The sequence below is a fragment of the Pteropus medius genome, unplaced genomic scaffold (genome assembly GCF_902729225.1).
Source record: "Pteropus medius unplaced genomic scaffold, Ma_sr-lr_union100, whole genome shotgun sequence".
Lineage (NCBI taxonomy): Eukaryota > Metazoa > Chordata > Mammalia > Chiroptera > Pteropodidae > Pteropus > Pteropus medius.
Window position 1 is genome coordinate 9,801,276 of NW_024347791.1, and position 19,452 is coordinate 9,820,727.

General features: G+C 32.6%; 1 protein-coding gene and 1 pseudogene across 4 annotated transcripts; both read right to left on the reverse strand.

The window, feature by feature from the left end:
- Positions 1-854: 854 nt before the first annotated feature.
- Positions 855-19,005, reverse strand: ACTR6 (actin related protein 6). 4 transcript variants are annotated; one of them, XM_039878006.1, is made up of 11 exons: positions 18,820-19,005; positions 17,215-17,332; positions 16,625-16,706; positions 15,502-15,591; positions 14,228-14,363; positions 14,081-14,137; positions 9,316-9,414; positions 9,142-9,220; positions 4,566-4,737; positions 2,975-3,113; positions 855-1,099 (listed from the first exon to the last, which is right to left on the reverse strand). In XM_039878006.1, the coding sequence occupies exons 1-11, from the start codon at positions 18,885-18,887 to the stop codon at positions 970-972; spliced, it is 1,170 nt and encodes a 389-aa protein (XP_039733940.1). In that variant the 5' UTR covers positions 18,888-19,005; the 3' UTR covers positions 855-969. The 4 variants fall into 4 exon arrangements, with proteins under 4 accessions (XP_039733940.1, XP_039733943.1, XP_039733939.1 ...); XM_039878009.1 differs by having other exon boundaries at positions 14,228-14,297; positions 15,502-15,625; positions 16,638-16,706; positions 18,820-19,004; XM_039878005.1 differs by having other exon boundaries at positions 15,502-15,625; positions 16,638-16,706; positions 18,820-19,003.
- LOC120615165 (uncharacterized) lies at positions 8,207-8,325 on the reverse strand (annotated as a pseudogene).
- Positions 19,006-19,452: the final 447 nt, after the last annotated feature.

Consider the following 19,452-nt stretch of genomic DNA (forward strand, 5'->3'; position numbering starts at 1 on the left):
AAAGGCTTTAACCCCTTGATATGTGTATTGTGGATTATATAAAAGAGTTTTAAAACACTAACATTTGTATCCAGAGTTTTTGAACAACCCATGTTAACTTTAAATTTTCTTTCAACCTAAAAAATGGTACAGAATTTTTATGAGTGAAATAATAAATTTCTGCCAACACAGTAGTGACCATAAACACTTTATTATTATTTTATTATTTATGCCTACAGCACCTGGTCTTCCTAGGTGACGGTCTCCCATCCAAGTACTAACCAGGCCCGACCCTGCTTATTAGCTTCTGGGATCAGACATCAGGCTTGTTCTAGGTGGCACGGCCGTAGACCATGGACCATAGCTCCACTGGGGCGTAAACCCAGGACCTTCTGCATGTAAAGCAAACGTGCTAACTGCTACACCATGGAACTACGTCCCCAAAACACATTAGTAAATTAATTGGCTTTAGTCTCCACTTTTTCAGACTTACTCTAAGTAAAAAATAAACATTTAAACACCCATAAGATTAGTCTTTCCAACTTTTGTATGTACAAATAAAAAATGAAATCTTTAAAATAAAAAGAGAAAGAAATCATATCAATCTGAAAACACTTTGGCCAATTCCTAATTACAGTCACACAAAACTACCTTCAACGGAAAACTGGTGAGAGTTAAGTTTCTGCTTTCAGCTATGAAGAATTAAATTTAAAACACATTCAATCTTCCATCTTCTAATGAAAGCTAACCTACTCTCAGAAACACCATAAGCACTGTTAAAGTAATCTAGCTCCTAAATGCAAATATGGACTGAGTTACAGTTTACTTAATAACCTAGCTTATAAACCTTTGAAAATTACCCATGGATCAAAGTATTTACATAAGCTCAAGACTTTATCTTAAGATGAAAGGTAACACAGGTCCTTAACCTCTTTTAAAAAGAAATTAAACCTGTTACAACCAGCCAAAACTTTCATTCAGAAATGTTTCTTAAATATCAAATTTCTCTTCACAGACGCTATGTCCATTTTCTTCATAATCTTCTCTTGTTACCACCATATCTTCAAAATCGTCATTCTCTGATATCAATTTTCCACCTTCCCAGGCATAAGTAATAGGGCTAAAAATAAAGGTAAAATAAAGATAAAACCCAGATGGTTTTATAGAATTGAAATGCCAGAAACATTAATTAGTAACTAAAGTGTGGCAATCTCTATACAACTTAATTTAACAGAAAATCATTTCAAGTATGAAAATAACCATAATCTTCACAGGGGCAAAGCAAACTCAGAAAGAAAGGAACCTTGGTCACCACTGCAAGTTAAGTACTCGACTTTTTACCAGTGCCATGAATTCATGGATCTTCTAATAAAAAACAAGAATATAAGCAAAAGACCAAAAAAGCATAAAACAAAGAACACTGTCATAACTGAGTCTAACCTCTGTATGTGACAAAATATGTCATCTCATTAATTCACACAGCAAGCCATGAAAGCTATTATTACTCTCATTTTATAGATTTAGAAAATGATGTAGAGAGAGATTAAGTCTGGAACTAGGATTTAATCTGGAACTGTTTTCAGTCTGTGCTTTTGCTGCTATCCTTCGTTGCCTCTAATAAATGAGACATTTCAAAAACACGGTGCACAATAAATAGTAACATGGTAGGACATGGATAATAAGTAAAATCATAACACATTAAACATCTAGTTTGCTTTTATCTACAAACTAGTTTATACTTTGTGTTATGACTCCATTCTATTTCTACTGTTCCTCTTTCTCCAATTCAATTTCAAATCTGAAAAGATTTTTTAAAAAGTTAATGTTTCCTTATTTTATTTATTGAATTTCTAATATATATATATTCCCCCACATTAGAAATATATATATATATATACACACATTGGCACTAGATGTACAATAAGATTCGATGAATAAAGAATAAACCGATTTCTGTGGATCTTTTGGCCTGTAATGTGTACATGATTTACATTTAAAATGCAGGATAAAAATCCAATGAGCTTCATACCCTTTAGAGTACATAGGCATCAATGTTGATTAAAATCATTTCAACATCTAATGGTTATTTATTATTTCATCTGATAGCTATAAAACTAAGTGATCAGATAAGGGCCTTCTATTAACTGCTATAAATTCTGAAATATTCTACTTTAGCTTTAAAGCAAAAACTCTTTAAGAGTCAGATATATAAGGTCTTGTGCAGTTCTGCCACTTAAGACTTGGAGGGAGGGGTTATTTAGACATATATGTGGTAAGAGCTCCTGCCGAAAGGTAAAGAGAACTGGGTTTTAGTCTGGTCACTGTAATTAACTCACTGTAAGGCCTTTGCCAACTCATGAGCTCATTTATTTCTTTACAAAGTTAGAACATTGAACAAGATGATCTGTAAGCCTTTCTTATAGCTCTAAAATTCTACCTTACTTTTTTTACCACTAAAATGGAAATAATGGTATCTGCTTTTTCTCATAAAATAGGATAAGGGGGCACAATTTAGGAAAGGCTAGTTAAATGTAAAAATTAATTTTAAATATTGTAAATTATTTTAAAACATTCCAAAACAACTTATGAATTGACATTAACTTAATGGATCAATTCTTAAATTTCTATACTAGATTGAAACTCTGGAGAATTGACACATCTCAGATAAACAGATAATAACCTAATTGCTTTGCCTGTAAAAATCTCTTAGGTATGAGGTATGACTTAGTTTAGGGAAGTGATCTTATGTTAACCAAGTACCCATTATGTACCAGCCGCTATGATTGGCATTTCACATACTTCATCCCATTTAATCCACTAAATTATAAGGTTTATCACTTTGATTTCTGAGAAAAGGAAAATGAGAATCCCAATGGTGAAATAAACCTGCCAAGGTAGTAGAAATCGGTTTTAAATTCAAGTCTGCCTATAGGCTACTTCTATCCTATGTACAAAATGACTTCTAAGTTTCGTTTCTATATAAGCCAACACTTACTTTTCAGGCAGCACAACAGAAACATCATAATCTGTTGGAGTAAGACATCGAACTTCTGAGTAAACACGATCCCTAAATCCTGGGAAGAGGGAATTTCCTCCTGTTAAGACAATGTTCTTAAAAAAATGTGGCTGCATTTCTTTAAAAGAAAAAAAAAAAGAGCGAGAAAAAAGGCATTAGAAAATCTGCTTACTTATCTTTCTGTTTACTTATCTTTCAGGATGAGAGCTTAGGTAAAAGCAATTGTAGATGATAGGTACTAGTTGGGAAATTATATAATTTTTTTATAACCAAATAAATTATAATTTCTAAGATTTTGTAATGAAGTTATAGTTTACACAAACAGACATATTAAATAGGAATATGACCTATAGACCTTTAAAATAAAGGCTAAGGTGAAGTTGTTGAACTACTGGTCACTTATTATATTATATATGTAAGCTGTGTATAAATGAGTGAACATTCTAGTAGCAGACATTTGATAATTATAATTGTTCTTCCCTAAAATAGATGGGGTCTTTATGTAGGCTGAGACTGTGAACTAGTGTAAGGATGAAAAGGAAGTCCTTCATATTTTAACTTGAGAGTCCAAATTTCCATGTTATCTCATTGAGACAGATATTTAAGTAAGTACTGTGCAATACTTACATTTGACAGTGAAAGTACTCATAATCTATAATATTTTAAAAAAGGATCTTTTGTTCTACATTCTTTAAAGTTACATAATGGCAAACATTAAGTTCCATATGGTTGGCCTGTTAAAAGCCTATGAAGCACCACTGAGAAATTTATCAGGAATTATAATACTAGGTACTGACCATCCCACCTAATGCCTCTGTTCACAGAACAAAGAATGAGTTCCCTTATATTGATGCTGAGTCTCATGATATGACATCAAAGCAGTATAGTACAAAATATTGTATTTTCCATGACTGTAACTTTATTTAAAATGTCAATATGAAAACAGTTGTGAAATAACTGTGTTAAAGTGATGGTGCTGTGTGACTTTCTTTTTCTATTTTTTTTTCAAATGAGAGGAAAAAGACACTGTATGAGCTAGATATTCTCCAATGCCTAGACTGTTCCTTATGAAGTAGGAAGGCACTTTCAAGATCTAAAACTCAAGAACATTATTTAGTTAAATCATGCTTCAGGAGAGCCTAGACATCACTGTGAAGCACCATATTTATATCTCATTAAAAATAATTTCTTGTATATTAATCCATGTAACATAGAATAAACCAGTCCTATCGACAGCTCCAAACCTTTAAATTGCTAAATTATAAACTTCTAAGTTATAAACAAATTTAAGTTAAACTAAAACTTTTTCTAAAATTGATATGACAATTTAATAAACATGGAGAATTTCTTTGAGTTTAAATGGACCATAATGACTTTTGCATATCAAATTTATAACCAAGGAACAAGAAAGTAAGAATTATTCAAGTCCATTATTGAACCTGGAAATCTCTGCAAATAAAGACTTGCTGGTTGCTGGAATTATTTAGAAGAAACAGATGACTTCTTTAGGGTTCACAGAGCTTATGATATTTTAAAAATACTATTACTATTCAATATTTTAACTACATACCTTCAGGTAAGTTTTGAATTGAATAGACAATAGCTTCTGGAATTCCCATTTCTTGAATGCCTATGTCAGAAGGATTAAAGAGTATTTCTGGAACAGCAAATCTCTCATTGGCCAGACGAAGAATTTGTTCCCCAGATTTATATTTTCCACTTAACACCATCTCTTCCCTTGGCTTAAAGAAAAAAAAAAGATAAAAAGTTTAAGCTGCATGATCTAGCTCACATGACTAATAACATTTAGTAATATGTAATACTAATAACCATGTTCTTAGAAGTTTCAGCATTCTCAAAAGTTAGAAATATGTGGCCTTCTCTCATTGCCTAAACTATACAAGTAAACAATTACTGACTCTACTATAGCTATTCCCCTAAAGATAATCTAGTTTAGTCCACATATTTTCAAACAGAAAGGAGAACAGACGAAAGGGAACTTCATGGTCTACTATAATTGTAGATGGATATGTTTCTAGAGAACAAAGAATATTCTCTAAATAAAAACACCATCTTATGTTTCTACCACTATCTACTTTCACTCCCCTATCTTAAATGCTTATTGGACACTCTCCTTAGACGCTATCTTAGATGCTTATGTGATTCCATTCTATTAGGATTTCTCTTTTCCCTTGTGCAAAAAGCCTCCATCTTTATTAGTTATTCAATCTCTACTTGAAAATCAGTTTCCAAATGATTTAGGCAAATACATGGACATTATCACTGAAATTCTCATTATTTATTTTCTGCTAACCCACCCATCTGGAACTGTGCTCCCTAGGGGCCAGAAAAGAATAATGTGCAACATCCTTCTTCATGATTAAAGAATCATCAGCTCTTCTAGATTTATAGACATTCACTTTATTTGACTCATATATGCAGTTTTCCTTTCATAACCGAATATATCCCAATCCTTTTCAAATACTTAAAATACTTGAAAATAAGCTGTTCGGATTTCAGCTTCCGAGAGAGGCTTTTTCTGACTTCTAAATCCCTCTATTATTCTCTACTATTACCCTGTATTATCCTTCTTAGTCTTTAATGTATGCCATCACATATCCGCTACCTACCATTGCATAGTACTGGTACACAATAAGTAGTCAATAAATTCTTGAACAATGACATGTAAGCCAACAATGTTGTTGTTATCATTTGGAAATTCCATCCTCGAAACATTTTTAAATAACAATGTCCTAAAAATTAAACAATATTCGCAATACTCTAGGAAGAACAAGGAAAATGACAAATCACTTTTAACCCAATTAAACTATTATTACACTAGCAAAGAGAAGAATGTTATTCTTTCACAGATAAAAGTATTCTTCCTTCTCAGGTAGAATAAAAGATATTTCCTGTAATTTTACAAATTCATTTAAAAGTGATAACTGGCTTGAGTTGAAAGAACATAACTCATTTTCTCAACACTCAAAATAACCTGAGACAAATGCAGACTTGGAGAATTTCAGTTGACAAAACATAAGAGGTTATCTAGTCCATAGGCCTGATTTTATAGAAGAGGATCATGTGACTTACCCAGGATCAAACATCTAACTAAAGAGCCAGAACTAGATATCCTTGAATGTTAGCTCTAAACCATTAACTGTTAATATGTAATTTGGAACAACAAGTAGTTTCTTTTTTTAAGAGTACAATTCCAAAAATATTTTTGTTTTAGACACAGATAAATGAAGGAATTTATAAGGGCTTTGGAGAGTTTCTATTTCAGTCAATGTAGCCCATGGTTAGTGCACAGCCCTCATAAATTTCATTCTGGTACCATGAAATAAATGATCAGTTTAAATTACAACAGCTCTGCAGTAAGTGATAATCATTAATTATGAAGGCTATTTTCTCAATTTAGATCAGTCAAGTGGATGATACTTTAGTAGGTATCGTCTTTCTGATAAAACTGGAATTTCTATCAGTTGTAATCAACAACGGTATTGTAGATCTTATTGTTATTGTTGCTATCAACATTCCTAGAAAATCAAGGTAATAACTTTTTCCCAAGTACTTAACAAATAAACTATCAAGGTGCAAATTTTAATAATATCCTAAGTATAAAGGCTCTCAAATAAATGTAATTATTTTTTATTGCATGTAGTATTATTTTTCTAATTTCATAACTATTTATCAGCTCTCATCAAAGTTGTTACAGATCAGGCAACAATGAAAACAAGTATTAAATTCAAAATAATACATCTTAGGAGTAATCCTAACATGCACAAAATATCTTTATAAATTTTAAAAATTATTAAGATATATGCATGATTTAACATGCACTGTGAAGAAAGCATAAATTTTAACATTAATTGACAAAGAGTAAGCCATTATTTTTTTGAAATAAACATTCAATGTAACATTCTATCATCTGGCAAAAGTCCAGTCCAAGTGACTCTGTCCACTCAGTTGACATTAATGTGCACAAGTAACAGGAAGTCTATACTGAGTTAATGAAGCTCAGTCCACAACAAGAGTCTGACCTCAAGGCCAAAGGCAATAAAAGAGCAACAACAAACATAATGTGGCTTCGGGCTTTTTTTTCTAAAGATAATGGGTGAAACGATGTTCATTTGGAATAATCGCACTCACTAGGAAAGGTTCAGGTTTGAGAAAACAAGGCTTACGATTTGGCAAGGAGGAAACTGGCAGAGTTTAGCAGATAATGTCCAATAAACTAACAGGTTGTCATTTGCAGGGCAGGAGAGAACTACATTTTAAAAAAGAAAAGGATTTCCAAACCCAGCTGACAGTCCAATCACTTGGAAGAAACTTTTTCTAAGATTAAGTCTAAGTTTTCAAACTCAGGCACCAAGCATTTCCAGGGACAGAAGCGGAGAACATGAATACCGACTGTTTTTGAAGTGGCCAGGTGCTTTCAAAGATCAGTCAAGTTTGGAGAAACTGGGAATCACTGAGACTTTACTCAGGGTCCACCCCTATAGAAATATGGATTACTATACATCCACTGTTAATTCTACAGAGTGCTGTAAATTGTCAATGAGATGTTTTATATCACAGGAGTGTTTTAATCAGCTATGAGGATGATCAAATGTGCTTAATGAGAAAGCAGCTTGATGTCTATGTTTGGAGCAATTTTCCTCATCTTATAAAGATAAAAACACACCTTCCATATCTTATGTAGTACTTGGGCTTCCAGTTTCTCTCCCCAGTTCATGTCCTCCAGGCAACCTGATCCCATAATCTGTCCCAATTCCCACTTCTGAAAGCCAGCCTAGGTCCTTCCTCAAGGATCTGTTTCTAAGGACATCACAGGATGATTTCAACTTTATGAGGCACCAGGTAGCCTTCTCTGAATTCTGGTTTGTATTTCATCTCAATAATCTGGCTGGAAAAAATTTCTTTCACATTTTAGACATTCAAAGGAGTATAAATAATTATACAAAACCCATGTATCTATCAACCAGCTTAATGCAACTTGAGATAAATTAACACACCCTTTTTAATCTGGTGTTATTTACATACATAGTTTTCTACATTTATTTCATATTTATATATTCCTGAACAATTTATTCTGCATAGCCTGAAACTGTCCACATCCTTCCAAAACTTGCTTTTAGACATTATCATGTTTTCTTTTTCTTTCTTTCCTTTTCTTCCTTCCTTCCTTTCTTCCTTCTTTTCTTTTAACGCCTACAGCACCTGGTATTCCTAAGTGGTCTCCCATCCAAGTATTAACTAGGCCCGACCCTGCTTAGCTTCCGAGATCAGACAAGATCGGGCACGTTCAGGGTGACGTGGCCGTAGACGACATTATCATGTTTTAAATGTTCTGGACAGAAACGTGTTTGAGATTTATCCATGATGATCATGTAGCTCTACTTCATTTTCACTACTGCTTACTTTATATGAATATACGAACATTTATACTTCTTCCATTAGTGTATATTTAGGCTCTTTCCAAATTTTTATTCTTTTAAGGTATATGGCAATGAATAGTACCATAAACTTCTCCTTGTGCATATACTCTTACATTTCCGACTAAAGATTTTTAACTTCCTAACAGTCCTCATTGTGCCAGTAATTAGAAGAGCAAACTTCACATTTATCTAAACACAGAACTGACAGTTTACCTGAGCTGATTATAGATAAAGAGAAATTACCTTATTTTGACATCCAAGATAATCTGCTTCTCAACACTTAGAAAGTGCATTGGATTTTGCCCTTTTCAACTACAATCCAATTTTATCAAACCAAACACAAGTAAAATTCAGCCCTTGGTCAGCTGTTTATCAGTAATATTCACAACAGGCAAATGACCAACTTCTAATTGGATTTGAATTAATTCTTAAGTAAACAGAAAAGGGTTAACCATAATATAGGTATAATACTGTTAATATCCAGATTTGTCCATGTGCTATCATTTGGCTGATAGTTCTTTTTAAAAATAACTTTAATGAGTTATTTATTAATCATTTATGCACTTGGGCTTTGAGAAATGACCACCAGGAAGGCAATAGTCAACAACTCTGTAAGATTCTGCCAATCCCAGTTTGACACTTTTCAAGTCTGACTGAGGTGGTCACCTGAATACCATTGAGGATTCTGAGGATTTTTCAAATTACCTTACAAAAGCCCTTTTTAATTGTACTAAAGTCAGGCAAAACATAGTCTATCATTACTGTATTTTCTTCTCCTTTCAACCTGGAAAACAAAATAGAGACTTATGAAATATTTTAACTATGTGTAACATTACCCAAGAATCAATTTCCCAATTCTTAGGTTACCATTAGACATACTTAGCAATATCCATATCTCTATAAAAATCCTGAGACACATAGCATACATCTTCTTTCACTTGATTAATCACGTGTGTTTCATCCATAACATGTAGCTGCCTAAACAGAATAAAAAAAAATTGTAAAATTTAAAATGGAAAAATTTTAAATGTAACTTATAATTATCATTGAGGTATTTTTTCTGGAATTAGACTTGGGTAACTAATTTTTTTAAATAAATTCCTGAATGTGTAAAATATTTGTAACTTTATGGAATAGTCATTTCCATTATCTTATGTAATCTCCACATTATCCCTGACATTAGTCTATTTTAAAGAAGGAAATTGAAAACAGAGGTGTTAAGTGGTAAGGTTTATCAAATTAAAAAGCAAACTTTTGTACAGCCACTACGGAAAACTGTCTGGAGGTTTCTCAAAAAATTAAAGTGGATATACCTTTTGACCCAGCAATTGCACTTCTGGGTATTTATCCAAAGAAAACCAAAACAATAATTCATAAAGAGCTATGCACCCCTATGTTCATGGCAGCACAATTTACAATAGCCAAGATATGGAAGCAACCTAAATGCCCATCATCTAACCCTAAACAGATGATTGGATAAAGAAATTATGGTTCATATATACAATGGAATATTATTCAGTCATTAAAAAAAATGAAATCCTACCATTTGCAATGACATGGATGAACCTAGAGGTTATTATGCTGAGTGAAATAAGTCAGACAGAGAAAGGTAAATACCATATGATTTCACTTATATGCGGAATCTAAGGAACAAAAAGAACAAACTAATCATAACAGACTCCCGAATATAGAGGACAATCTGGTGACGGCCAGAGGGAAGGGGGTTAAGGAGCTGGGAGAATGGGGTGAAGGGTTAAAGTACAAATTAGTAGCTGATAGATGGTCACGGGGATGGGGAACACGGCACAGAGAATGCAGTGCATTAATGTAATGGCTAGGTGGTGGACAGACAGAGAGAAAGAACAATTAGGGAGATCGTTGTATAAGCTATATAAATGTCTAACCAATGTACTATATACTTGAAACTAATAAAATACAATTAAAAAGAAAAAAAGCAAACTTTTTCCTCTAACCATTCTGAATACAATCTTGCCTTAACTCACTGCACTTTCTTTTCTGATTATGGAAGTATTGTGAGTTAGCACACAGTACCTGGCACATAGTTGATGCTTAATAAATATTTGATGAGTGAATCAAAGAAAACAGGCTTAATGTATAAAGCCTTTTAAAAAACAAACAAAAATGTGAGGTTATTTCCTTTGAATATTTTTCTCTGCACATAAATTATATACATTTTATTTTTTATGTTTTAGACTAAATATCTCATGAACATTTTCTTATGCTATTACATATTCCTTAAAAATGATTTTTTTACTGCCCTGTAATATTCAATCAAAGGTATCTACCAAAATGTATTTGTCAACATTCCTAATGTTGGAAGTTTAGAACAGAGAAAAAAGATACTTTTGTGTTTAAAACGTGGACTTCGGAATTAAGAGACTTAGGTTTAATTTCTCTTTAGCCAAGTTACATTACCTCTTCAACGCTAAAATGGTAGTAAGATCAGCCACTTAACATAGCTGTAATAAGTATATGGTTCTAATCACACATTTAAAATGTTTAGCATAGTTCCTGTACTCAATAAATAAAAAATATTATTTTTGCTTTTTTCTTTTTGCTTTTGTTATGATAAACACCTTTGTATACACCATATTCCACCTTCTCTAAGATGCACAACTATATCTATGAGAGGGAAAAATTCTAAGGTACCAATGATTGGAAGATTCATCTTAATTTCAAAGGTTAAAAATGTGAAAAAAGCACAACTCAGAATCAATGAAATATAGGTATTTTTATCTGTCTGTCTGATTCTCATTATTTATTCATACTGTAGAACACAGAATATGAAATATTTTTAGTCTCTTGGTATATTGCCATACTGTTTACCAGAAAAGTTGATTTTCAAGTTATGCTCTGATCAGAAGCAAATAAGTATCCATACCACAAATCTGCAACATCTCCTTTAGAAAAAATTCTATTAATTTGGATTGTAAAAATGGCATTTTGATTTGCATCTCTACTAAGAAGTGCCATGTTAACTGTTTTGTTAACTCATGCAACCCAACCTCCTAAATAAATGCTCAATATCTGAACTGAATCTGTAATTACTATAGGTGTTTGACATTTTTTATGTCTCAGAATTATCCTTATTTACCCTTTGACTATATGTAACTCTCTAATGATTATATATTTGTGCCACTGACCATTTGTTTTGTGAGAATTATCTAACCATTTTGTACCAGGATAGTTTTCTTATGGATTGATAGCTCTTAAAATAGTGAAGAAAACAACCCTGTGCCATATTTGTTTCAGGTTTATTTTTTCAAGTTTATGTTTAACTTAGTTTTGTTTACAAAGGCTTCTGACGTACATTAAGGTTTAAAATTGTTATATAGTTAAACACAAAATCTATTCTGTTGGCAGTCAGTGGTTTTTCCGGACGAGAAGGGAACAAAAGGGAGGTTAGAATGCTGGTAATATTCTGCTTGAACTGTGTTCCGGTTACTTGGGTACCTTCACTTTTTGAAAATTCATTGAGTTGTACAATCCAGGTTTGTAAACTTTTCTGTATGTTTTACTTCAGTAAAAGTTTATTTTTTAAAAATCTGTATGTAGGAAAAATATATCCTTTATTATTTCTATTGTTTTTATGCTTAGAAACTCAGTTAAATATCTTCTTGCTGCAGTTTTATTTTTAAGTCTAAATTCATTTGAACTTTAATGTATAAGGCAAAGTAAAGTTTTAATTTTTCTATGAAGAATTAACTTTACCTGTATTCTTTCCTGAACACACTGGTTTCTGATGTTTTCTTTGGTATATATTGCCTTTCTTTTTTAACATATAATGTTTGAATCAGGATTAACTGTTCAGTCTCACTAATCTATCAGTTAACTCACATACAAGTATCACCTTATTACAATTAAAAAATGTTTTATCATCTACTACAGAAAGTCTTTTCACCATTATTTTTTTCACACATATTTCTAGGTATTTTTTCCAGCTTATTCTCTTCAAGTTGAACTTCAACAGCCTTGATTTTTTTAAATATATACATTTTTTTCCTTCAGCATAGAGGAATGATTAAGTATACAGTCTCTGGATTCAAACTGCCTGCATTTGGGTTAATGTCATCTGTCTCAACATTTTTCTGACTAATTTGCTGCTTCTAATCTGACTGGGGAAGCAACTAACTATATCCAAACTTTTCAAAACTGAGCCTAATTCTATTTGGTTCTGCAATGAATAACATTCACATAGTAACATTGTGAATTCTATTTATGAGTGTTCCATTTGAGAATTAATCTATAAGCAAAGCAAGAAGATTTAACTACAGCAAAAAGTAGTATGTAAATGCTTTATACCTCAATAAGAAGAAATGATATATAGCATTACACTTAATGAAAAGTCAATCTCTAAAGGCTACAACTAAATGATTGTTTTTGTAACATTCTTGAAATGACAAAACTAGATATGGAAAGCAGATTAGTGATTGCCAGGGGACAGGGACGAAGTAGGGAAGCAAATATAAAGGGGTAGCACAAAGGAGTTCCTTGGAGTGACACAGTAGTTCCTTCAGTGTGGCAGTGTTTATATAAATCTATACATGGGATGAAGTCGCAAAGAACAACAGACACACAAATGAATGTAAAAAATGGTGCAAAGTGAATATGATCTGTAGTCTGGTTAACAACACTGCACCAGTGTCAATTTTATCAGTTTGATATAGTACCGGTCATATTAGATATCTCTAAGGGTACATAAGGCTCTTTGCACTATTCTGGCAACTTCCTAAATCCATAATCACTTAAAAATAAACAGTTTTTAAAATGCGTACTAGAGCTGGGTAGATGACTGTGGATAATGGAAGTGGGTTTCTCTGGGAACAATGAAAATGTTCTAAAATTGACTGTGGTAATGGATGGCATATACTAAAAACCAATGAAATGGTACACTCTAAATGGGTGAATTGTATGTATGTGAACTGTATCTTTTAAAAAAGTTTTTTAAAAAAAGTAATGTTACATCTGATGAAGAAAAAAGATAAAGGAGAGAGGAAAGGCAGAAGGAAATGTAGATTCGCTTATTTTCTCATGTAACATGAAGGGAGCTAAGAAATAGTGACAGTATTATACTGGCCACAGTAAAATTTAAAATAGTAGCATAATCAAAATTTAGGAGGCAGGAAAAGAGTTGGGAAGTAGCTAAGTATATTAATTCTTCATTTTTTAATAGTAAACAGTCAACTAATATTGGTTAATCCAAAACTAGAAATGTCAATATATTATTAAGGCTTACAGAAATTAAAAGATAAATACAGTTCAAATATTATACTGACACAAGAGTCAGAAAGGGGAGGCACAGATTTCTCTTCCTTTTACACCCTTATTTTCCCTACACATATTTTACAATTTACATGTACGACATTTACAATTTTAAAATACTATTAATGTATTAAACTCCCTAGAATTCGTAAATTTCTTTTTGGTGGACACTACCATTTTATATGCTAGAAAGTTTTTCCATTTGAATATCATTAGTATTTATATATGTGATATGGCTTTTTAAGTAATGATATAGAATTGTCACCTGAAGTTACAACTAAAGGTAAGGAATAATTTTAAATTGCTTGAAAAAGCTCACTGCCAGCACTTATCCTCCAAAAGAATCACAATGAAGTATTACCTGTAAGATATGATCTCCTTTAGATGATTGGTTAGGAGTTTTCCTCCCACATTTATCCTAAAAAGGGAGAAGGCAAATTTGGTTCAGTTTATCATATATTTTTCAGTTTTATCCAAAGAAATAATATGAAAATTAAATGTGACTCACCGAATAATTGCTTCTTTTTTCTTTTTACTTCTACAATAAGGAACTATGTGTGTAAAGGAATATCCACTATCTACAATGATACAGCATAATTCAGAAGGATTATCTCGGAAATACCTATGTGCACTGAGAGCCCCAGCTATTACAAAAAAGATAAAGAAAAACAAACATTAAATAAAGTGTAATTATTTAAAGCAATAGAGAAAGGTAGCAAACCAAGGCAAGCATGACAAAAACTTTATAAGAAAAATGTTAATTTATTATATTCATAATTCTGTCACAAGGTCTTCGCAGTGCTTAAATTTTACAACATCACATTGTTGTGGTAAATATAAGATAAATCTGTGATCACTATTTTAAGGTAAATATTAATTTCAGAACTTATAATAATTATTTTAACAGCAGATAATTTTACCGAGTATTTATTATATGCTGGGTGGTAGTCTAAAATCCATGAGTATGTGTTTTAATCCTTATAACAATCCTATTTTACAGAAACTGAAACACAGTGAAGTTAAAAATGTGCCCAAAGTCACACATTAGAAAGTAACAGAGCCAGGATTCAAACGTGTGACTCCAGGGCAGGGCTTCTCAACCTTGGAACTACTGACATTTTGGGCCAGATAATTCCTTGTTGTTAGGGCTTTGTAGATGTTTAGTGGCATGTGTCCTCTACCCACTAGATGCCAGTTGCATTCTCCCAATAGTGACAACCAAAAAGGTCTCCAGACATTGGCGAAAGTCCCCTGAGGAGCAAAATCACCCTTGGTTGAGAACACTGTTCTAGAAACAGTGCTATTACCCATTATAGTATATTGTCGCTTATATAGACTTAAATATTCCAAGCTAAATATTTAAATTCTTTCATTGTACAGCCATGTAATGTAATTCTAACTTTTAACAAACTTACTTCTGGATAATATTTACAGATTGTTTTTCCTCATGTTAGCAGCCTGAACTATTAACATTATATCAATCAATAATCACAACAATAGCAAACATATCAGTAACAGAAAAGATAACTACCACAGATATAATAATCTTTCGGAGATTAGAAATATTGGCTAGAACTTAATTAGGGAGAAATATATTAGTCAAAAGATAAAGGGAGAGAAGTTTGACTAAATAATCTCTAAAGGTCCATCTGGTTTTTATATTCCATGTTTTATTTCCTTCAAATATAAAATATCATCCAATATTCTTGGATTTTAGGTGTTTCTTTAACCAATTCATATCCATACTCACATAACTCAATTTCAACCAAAATTTTAACTCACCATTTACTCTCAATACTGCTTGAAATTGGTATTCTTCAAACAGGATTTCATTCATTGATTCTTGAATTGAAGTGAAGTTAAAATATGGTTCTGTGATAATAACATTAGTATCTAAAAAATCAACCTATGAGAGAAAAAAAATCTCCCAAATTTTATAACTTTGTGGTTATAATTATAAACACTTGTTTTACATATATAAACAAATTTTTAATCCTCACAATAATTCTAGGAGACAAGTCTTATTTTATCTATTTAATAGCTGAGCAAACTGAGACACAGACAAGTTGAATAAGTCACCAAGGCTCAAATAACTAGTTAGTGACATAGCTAGGATCTGAACCCAGGGAGTCTGGTTACAGAATTCATGTACTTTTAATTATTATTCGGTTTTAACTCTCTTAATGGTAGCATTAGTAAACTAGTACTGTCAAATTGTTTAAAGATAATTATGCAAAAGTAATGAATAACTCAAACACTGGGGCTGTTATTTTGTTTTTAAAACTTAAAAGGTGAAAAGTTTGAGGATATTTAACATTTACATAATTCTCTCACACATTCTTTCTTTTTATTATGGTGACATTGATTAGCAAAATCCAGTAAGTTTCAATTGTACAATTCAACAGTAAGTCATATATACATATTGCATTGTGTGTTCCCTGCTCATAGATTTCTTTCTGTCACCACATATTTGGTTCCCTTTACCCCATTGACCTCCCCTCTCCACTCTCACACATTCTTAAGCATTAAAATTTGAACAATTCTCTCAGTATACCTTAAGTCATACAACAGACATCAAAGCACAAGTTTTTCATAATATAATAGTCACACATTCAAATACATAGGCAAAAATATTTTATCGTGAAAAAAATGAGTACTGAATTCATCTAAAATAGAAGTCTTAAGTAAAATTTTAATCCTGAATTTCACAGACTGCTCTTCTCAACTCAAATCCCACTTCAAAATGGAAATTCTATTCACTTTCACTTATTTAGTACTTAGAAAATCAAAGTATATAAAGTGACAAATACATATTAGAAACATACTAAAAAGTTTATAAATCTTAAAATATAAGTTCTAATTTTTCATTTGAATAAGACATGTAAATAGAAATTTGAATACATACTCCAATTCGTTACCTGATACATTTCTTTTCCAAAAAGGTAATCCCAAACTTGTCTTTGAACATCCCAATTCACCAAGTAACCCTAAAAAATTTTTTATAAATTTAATTATCAAAAGTATTCGAACGATTTAAAAAATGAGATTAATATACTGTAAATCACTGATGTCTGTCTCTTTATGGTTTACTTTCACCAGTGTAAAGCTCTTTGATTTTCAAACTGATTGTTTTTCTCTTTTTAAAAGTTCAAAAAATTACAAGTATACAATAACCAAAATATCAAGGGTTCAAAAGGTATATCAATATGTGGAGGTGCCTCTTTATAGTTATTTTCTTTAACGTGTTCATCTCATTTAGCTTTAACGTAAACAAGTAAAATTCAGTACCCATAGTCATGATCAATAATTAAATCATGGTCATTTATTTTTAACAAGACAATTTTAAGTTTTGGTTTTAATAAGATTTCATTTAAAGTTTAAATAACTTCTCAAAGATCTAAAAATATTTCCATATATACAAAATCTTACAAATACCTTTAAAATTATCTTTAAATTTAGGTCTATAATGCTGGAAATGACATATAACTGAATTACCTTCTGAAAAGGAAGAATGTAAAAAAGTCCAGAAGGGTCCTTTATTTCATCTATCTGGTTAGCAGTAAAAGTTTTAAGACGTGCTGTTTTTGATCTGAACTGACAGTTAGGAATAACCCTATAAAGAAAAAAACAAATAATATAATTATTACCTAAATACTTAGTGGCTAAAAATACATTTTTACTTAACCACCACCCTGGATGCCAAAAAATATCCCAAACTAGTGTTTCTCATTGTGTCTTCAAATAATAAAAAAATGTCTCTTTTCTAAGGTTCTAACATATACCAGGTTCTATACTAGGCCCTTTATCTTTCTCGAATAATCCTCTAGAAATCTTTATAGGTGGATATATTGGTTATGCCATCACACAGATTAAAGTGGAACTTAGGTAAAGTTCCTGGTCTTTCTGGCTTTAATTCAAAAATTCTTAATACCATTCTGGTAAAAGATTTACAAGTTCAGAATTTTGGCCATAAAATTAAGTTTCCATGAAGTCAAAGGTTTTCAATCTACAAGATGCTAGAGGATACAGAAGTAGAAAGTAGTAGTTTGGTATATGGTTGCTGTCCACCGTGGGCTTACAGTCTGTTTAGAAGACAAACTAAAGCCACTAAAGCCACAAGTCATACAGAGTTGTGCGTGTGTGTACATTGACTTAATACTGTAAAAATGTTTTGTACCTGCTTATTTCATTTACTATGCTGTCATTTTCTCTATGTTTAAATACTCTTCGAGGATGTGATTTTTAAAAGTGCACTGTAGTCAGTCTTATGGTTGTATCATACTTTTAATCAATTTGGTATTCTTGACTATTTGGCTTTTTTTTTTGCTAACGTACACAATGTCTATAAATAATACAGAGCTTCCTGCATCTCTTAATTTATCAAGCATCTCTTAATTTATTCCTTTGGTAATACGATAATAGAATTGCTGTATCATAGGATAAGAACGATACGCGCTGCCAAATGTTTTCCAGAAGACTGTAACAATTTATATTCCTAAGCAGTTCCACTGCCCTCCTAAAAAAGAAAACGAAAAGTAGTAAGGAAAAGGAAAAAAAAAATCTTCTGTGAACATGAAAAGCGTGTCTTTAAACTTGCTTATTCTTTATGCAAACATATATGTTATGAATGCTACTGTAGCATTTAATTGACTCTATAATCAAGCAGGTCAGCCATTGAGCATTTCGAAAAGCTTAGACAAAAGCCTTCAGTCTCCAGCCGCTGAGACAGTGATTTTTACATTTGGCTACGGGGGAGTTACGGAGGGTTTGATGAAAGCTATAATCGAGTCTCCAAGAAAATGCATATACACACAAAATGTCGCCCACGATTCCTGAAGGTTCATGAACTTTGTGTACGGAGCCCTCTGTTAAAAACAGCTTCTCAAGAAATCTACTTTCCTAACTTCCTGTTACAAAATGAAACACATGTGCCACGTTCGGGGTCCAAAATCCACCCCAACCACCCAGCTCCAACTAGAGCATCCCTCTGGCTGTTAGGGCCGCGCGGGGGCGTCTGCAGTTTACTGAGGTCCCGAGATGAAGCATAGTATGTGATACTAGGAGTATACCCCTCGTCCCTCGGAGAAAACGAACACTTACGATACATTTTCATGGCTGTAACCGATTTTGGCGTTGTAGGCTCCGTTATCCAGCACTAAGGTCGTCATTTTAGCAAGAAACACAGCCTTGGCTTTCTCTTCTCGACCCTTCTGCTCAGTTTTTCCGCACTCTATGGTTTACATGGGCGGAGCTTAAGGGCGCGCTTCCGGTATCCCTTAGCAACGAAGGAAGCCGGAAGCCAGGAACCGCACAGCCTCCGGGCTTGTCAGCAAGACTTGATGTGCTTCCAAGCCAAAGCCTTTTTCGTTGTGGCGAGATCCAAGAGTGGAAGTGCATTTTGACCTACTGTGTATTTGTCCTTTACTTCACAGATTGACTCGCTCCTGCAATTTTTTTTCTAACCCCCGGAGCGAACGTGGGGTGTGTATGTATGCTCGAATAGTATAGTTCAGTGACATTTCTGGAGAATAAAGTGCAAGATCATACGCAGCATGGAATTGAATATGCGGTTTCTTCAGCCTCATTCCCCATCATTGTCCGTCCTACTGTAGGATCCAACCACCCTGAATTACAAATATGCTGTCGCGTCGATCGCCTTCCCCCGCCCCCACATTCATTCCGTCTACTTGTTTTTCAGGACAGAGCTCTGGATATTTTCTATCTAGAAAGGCT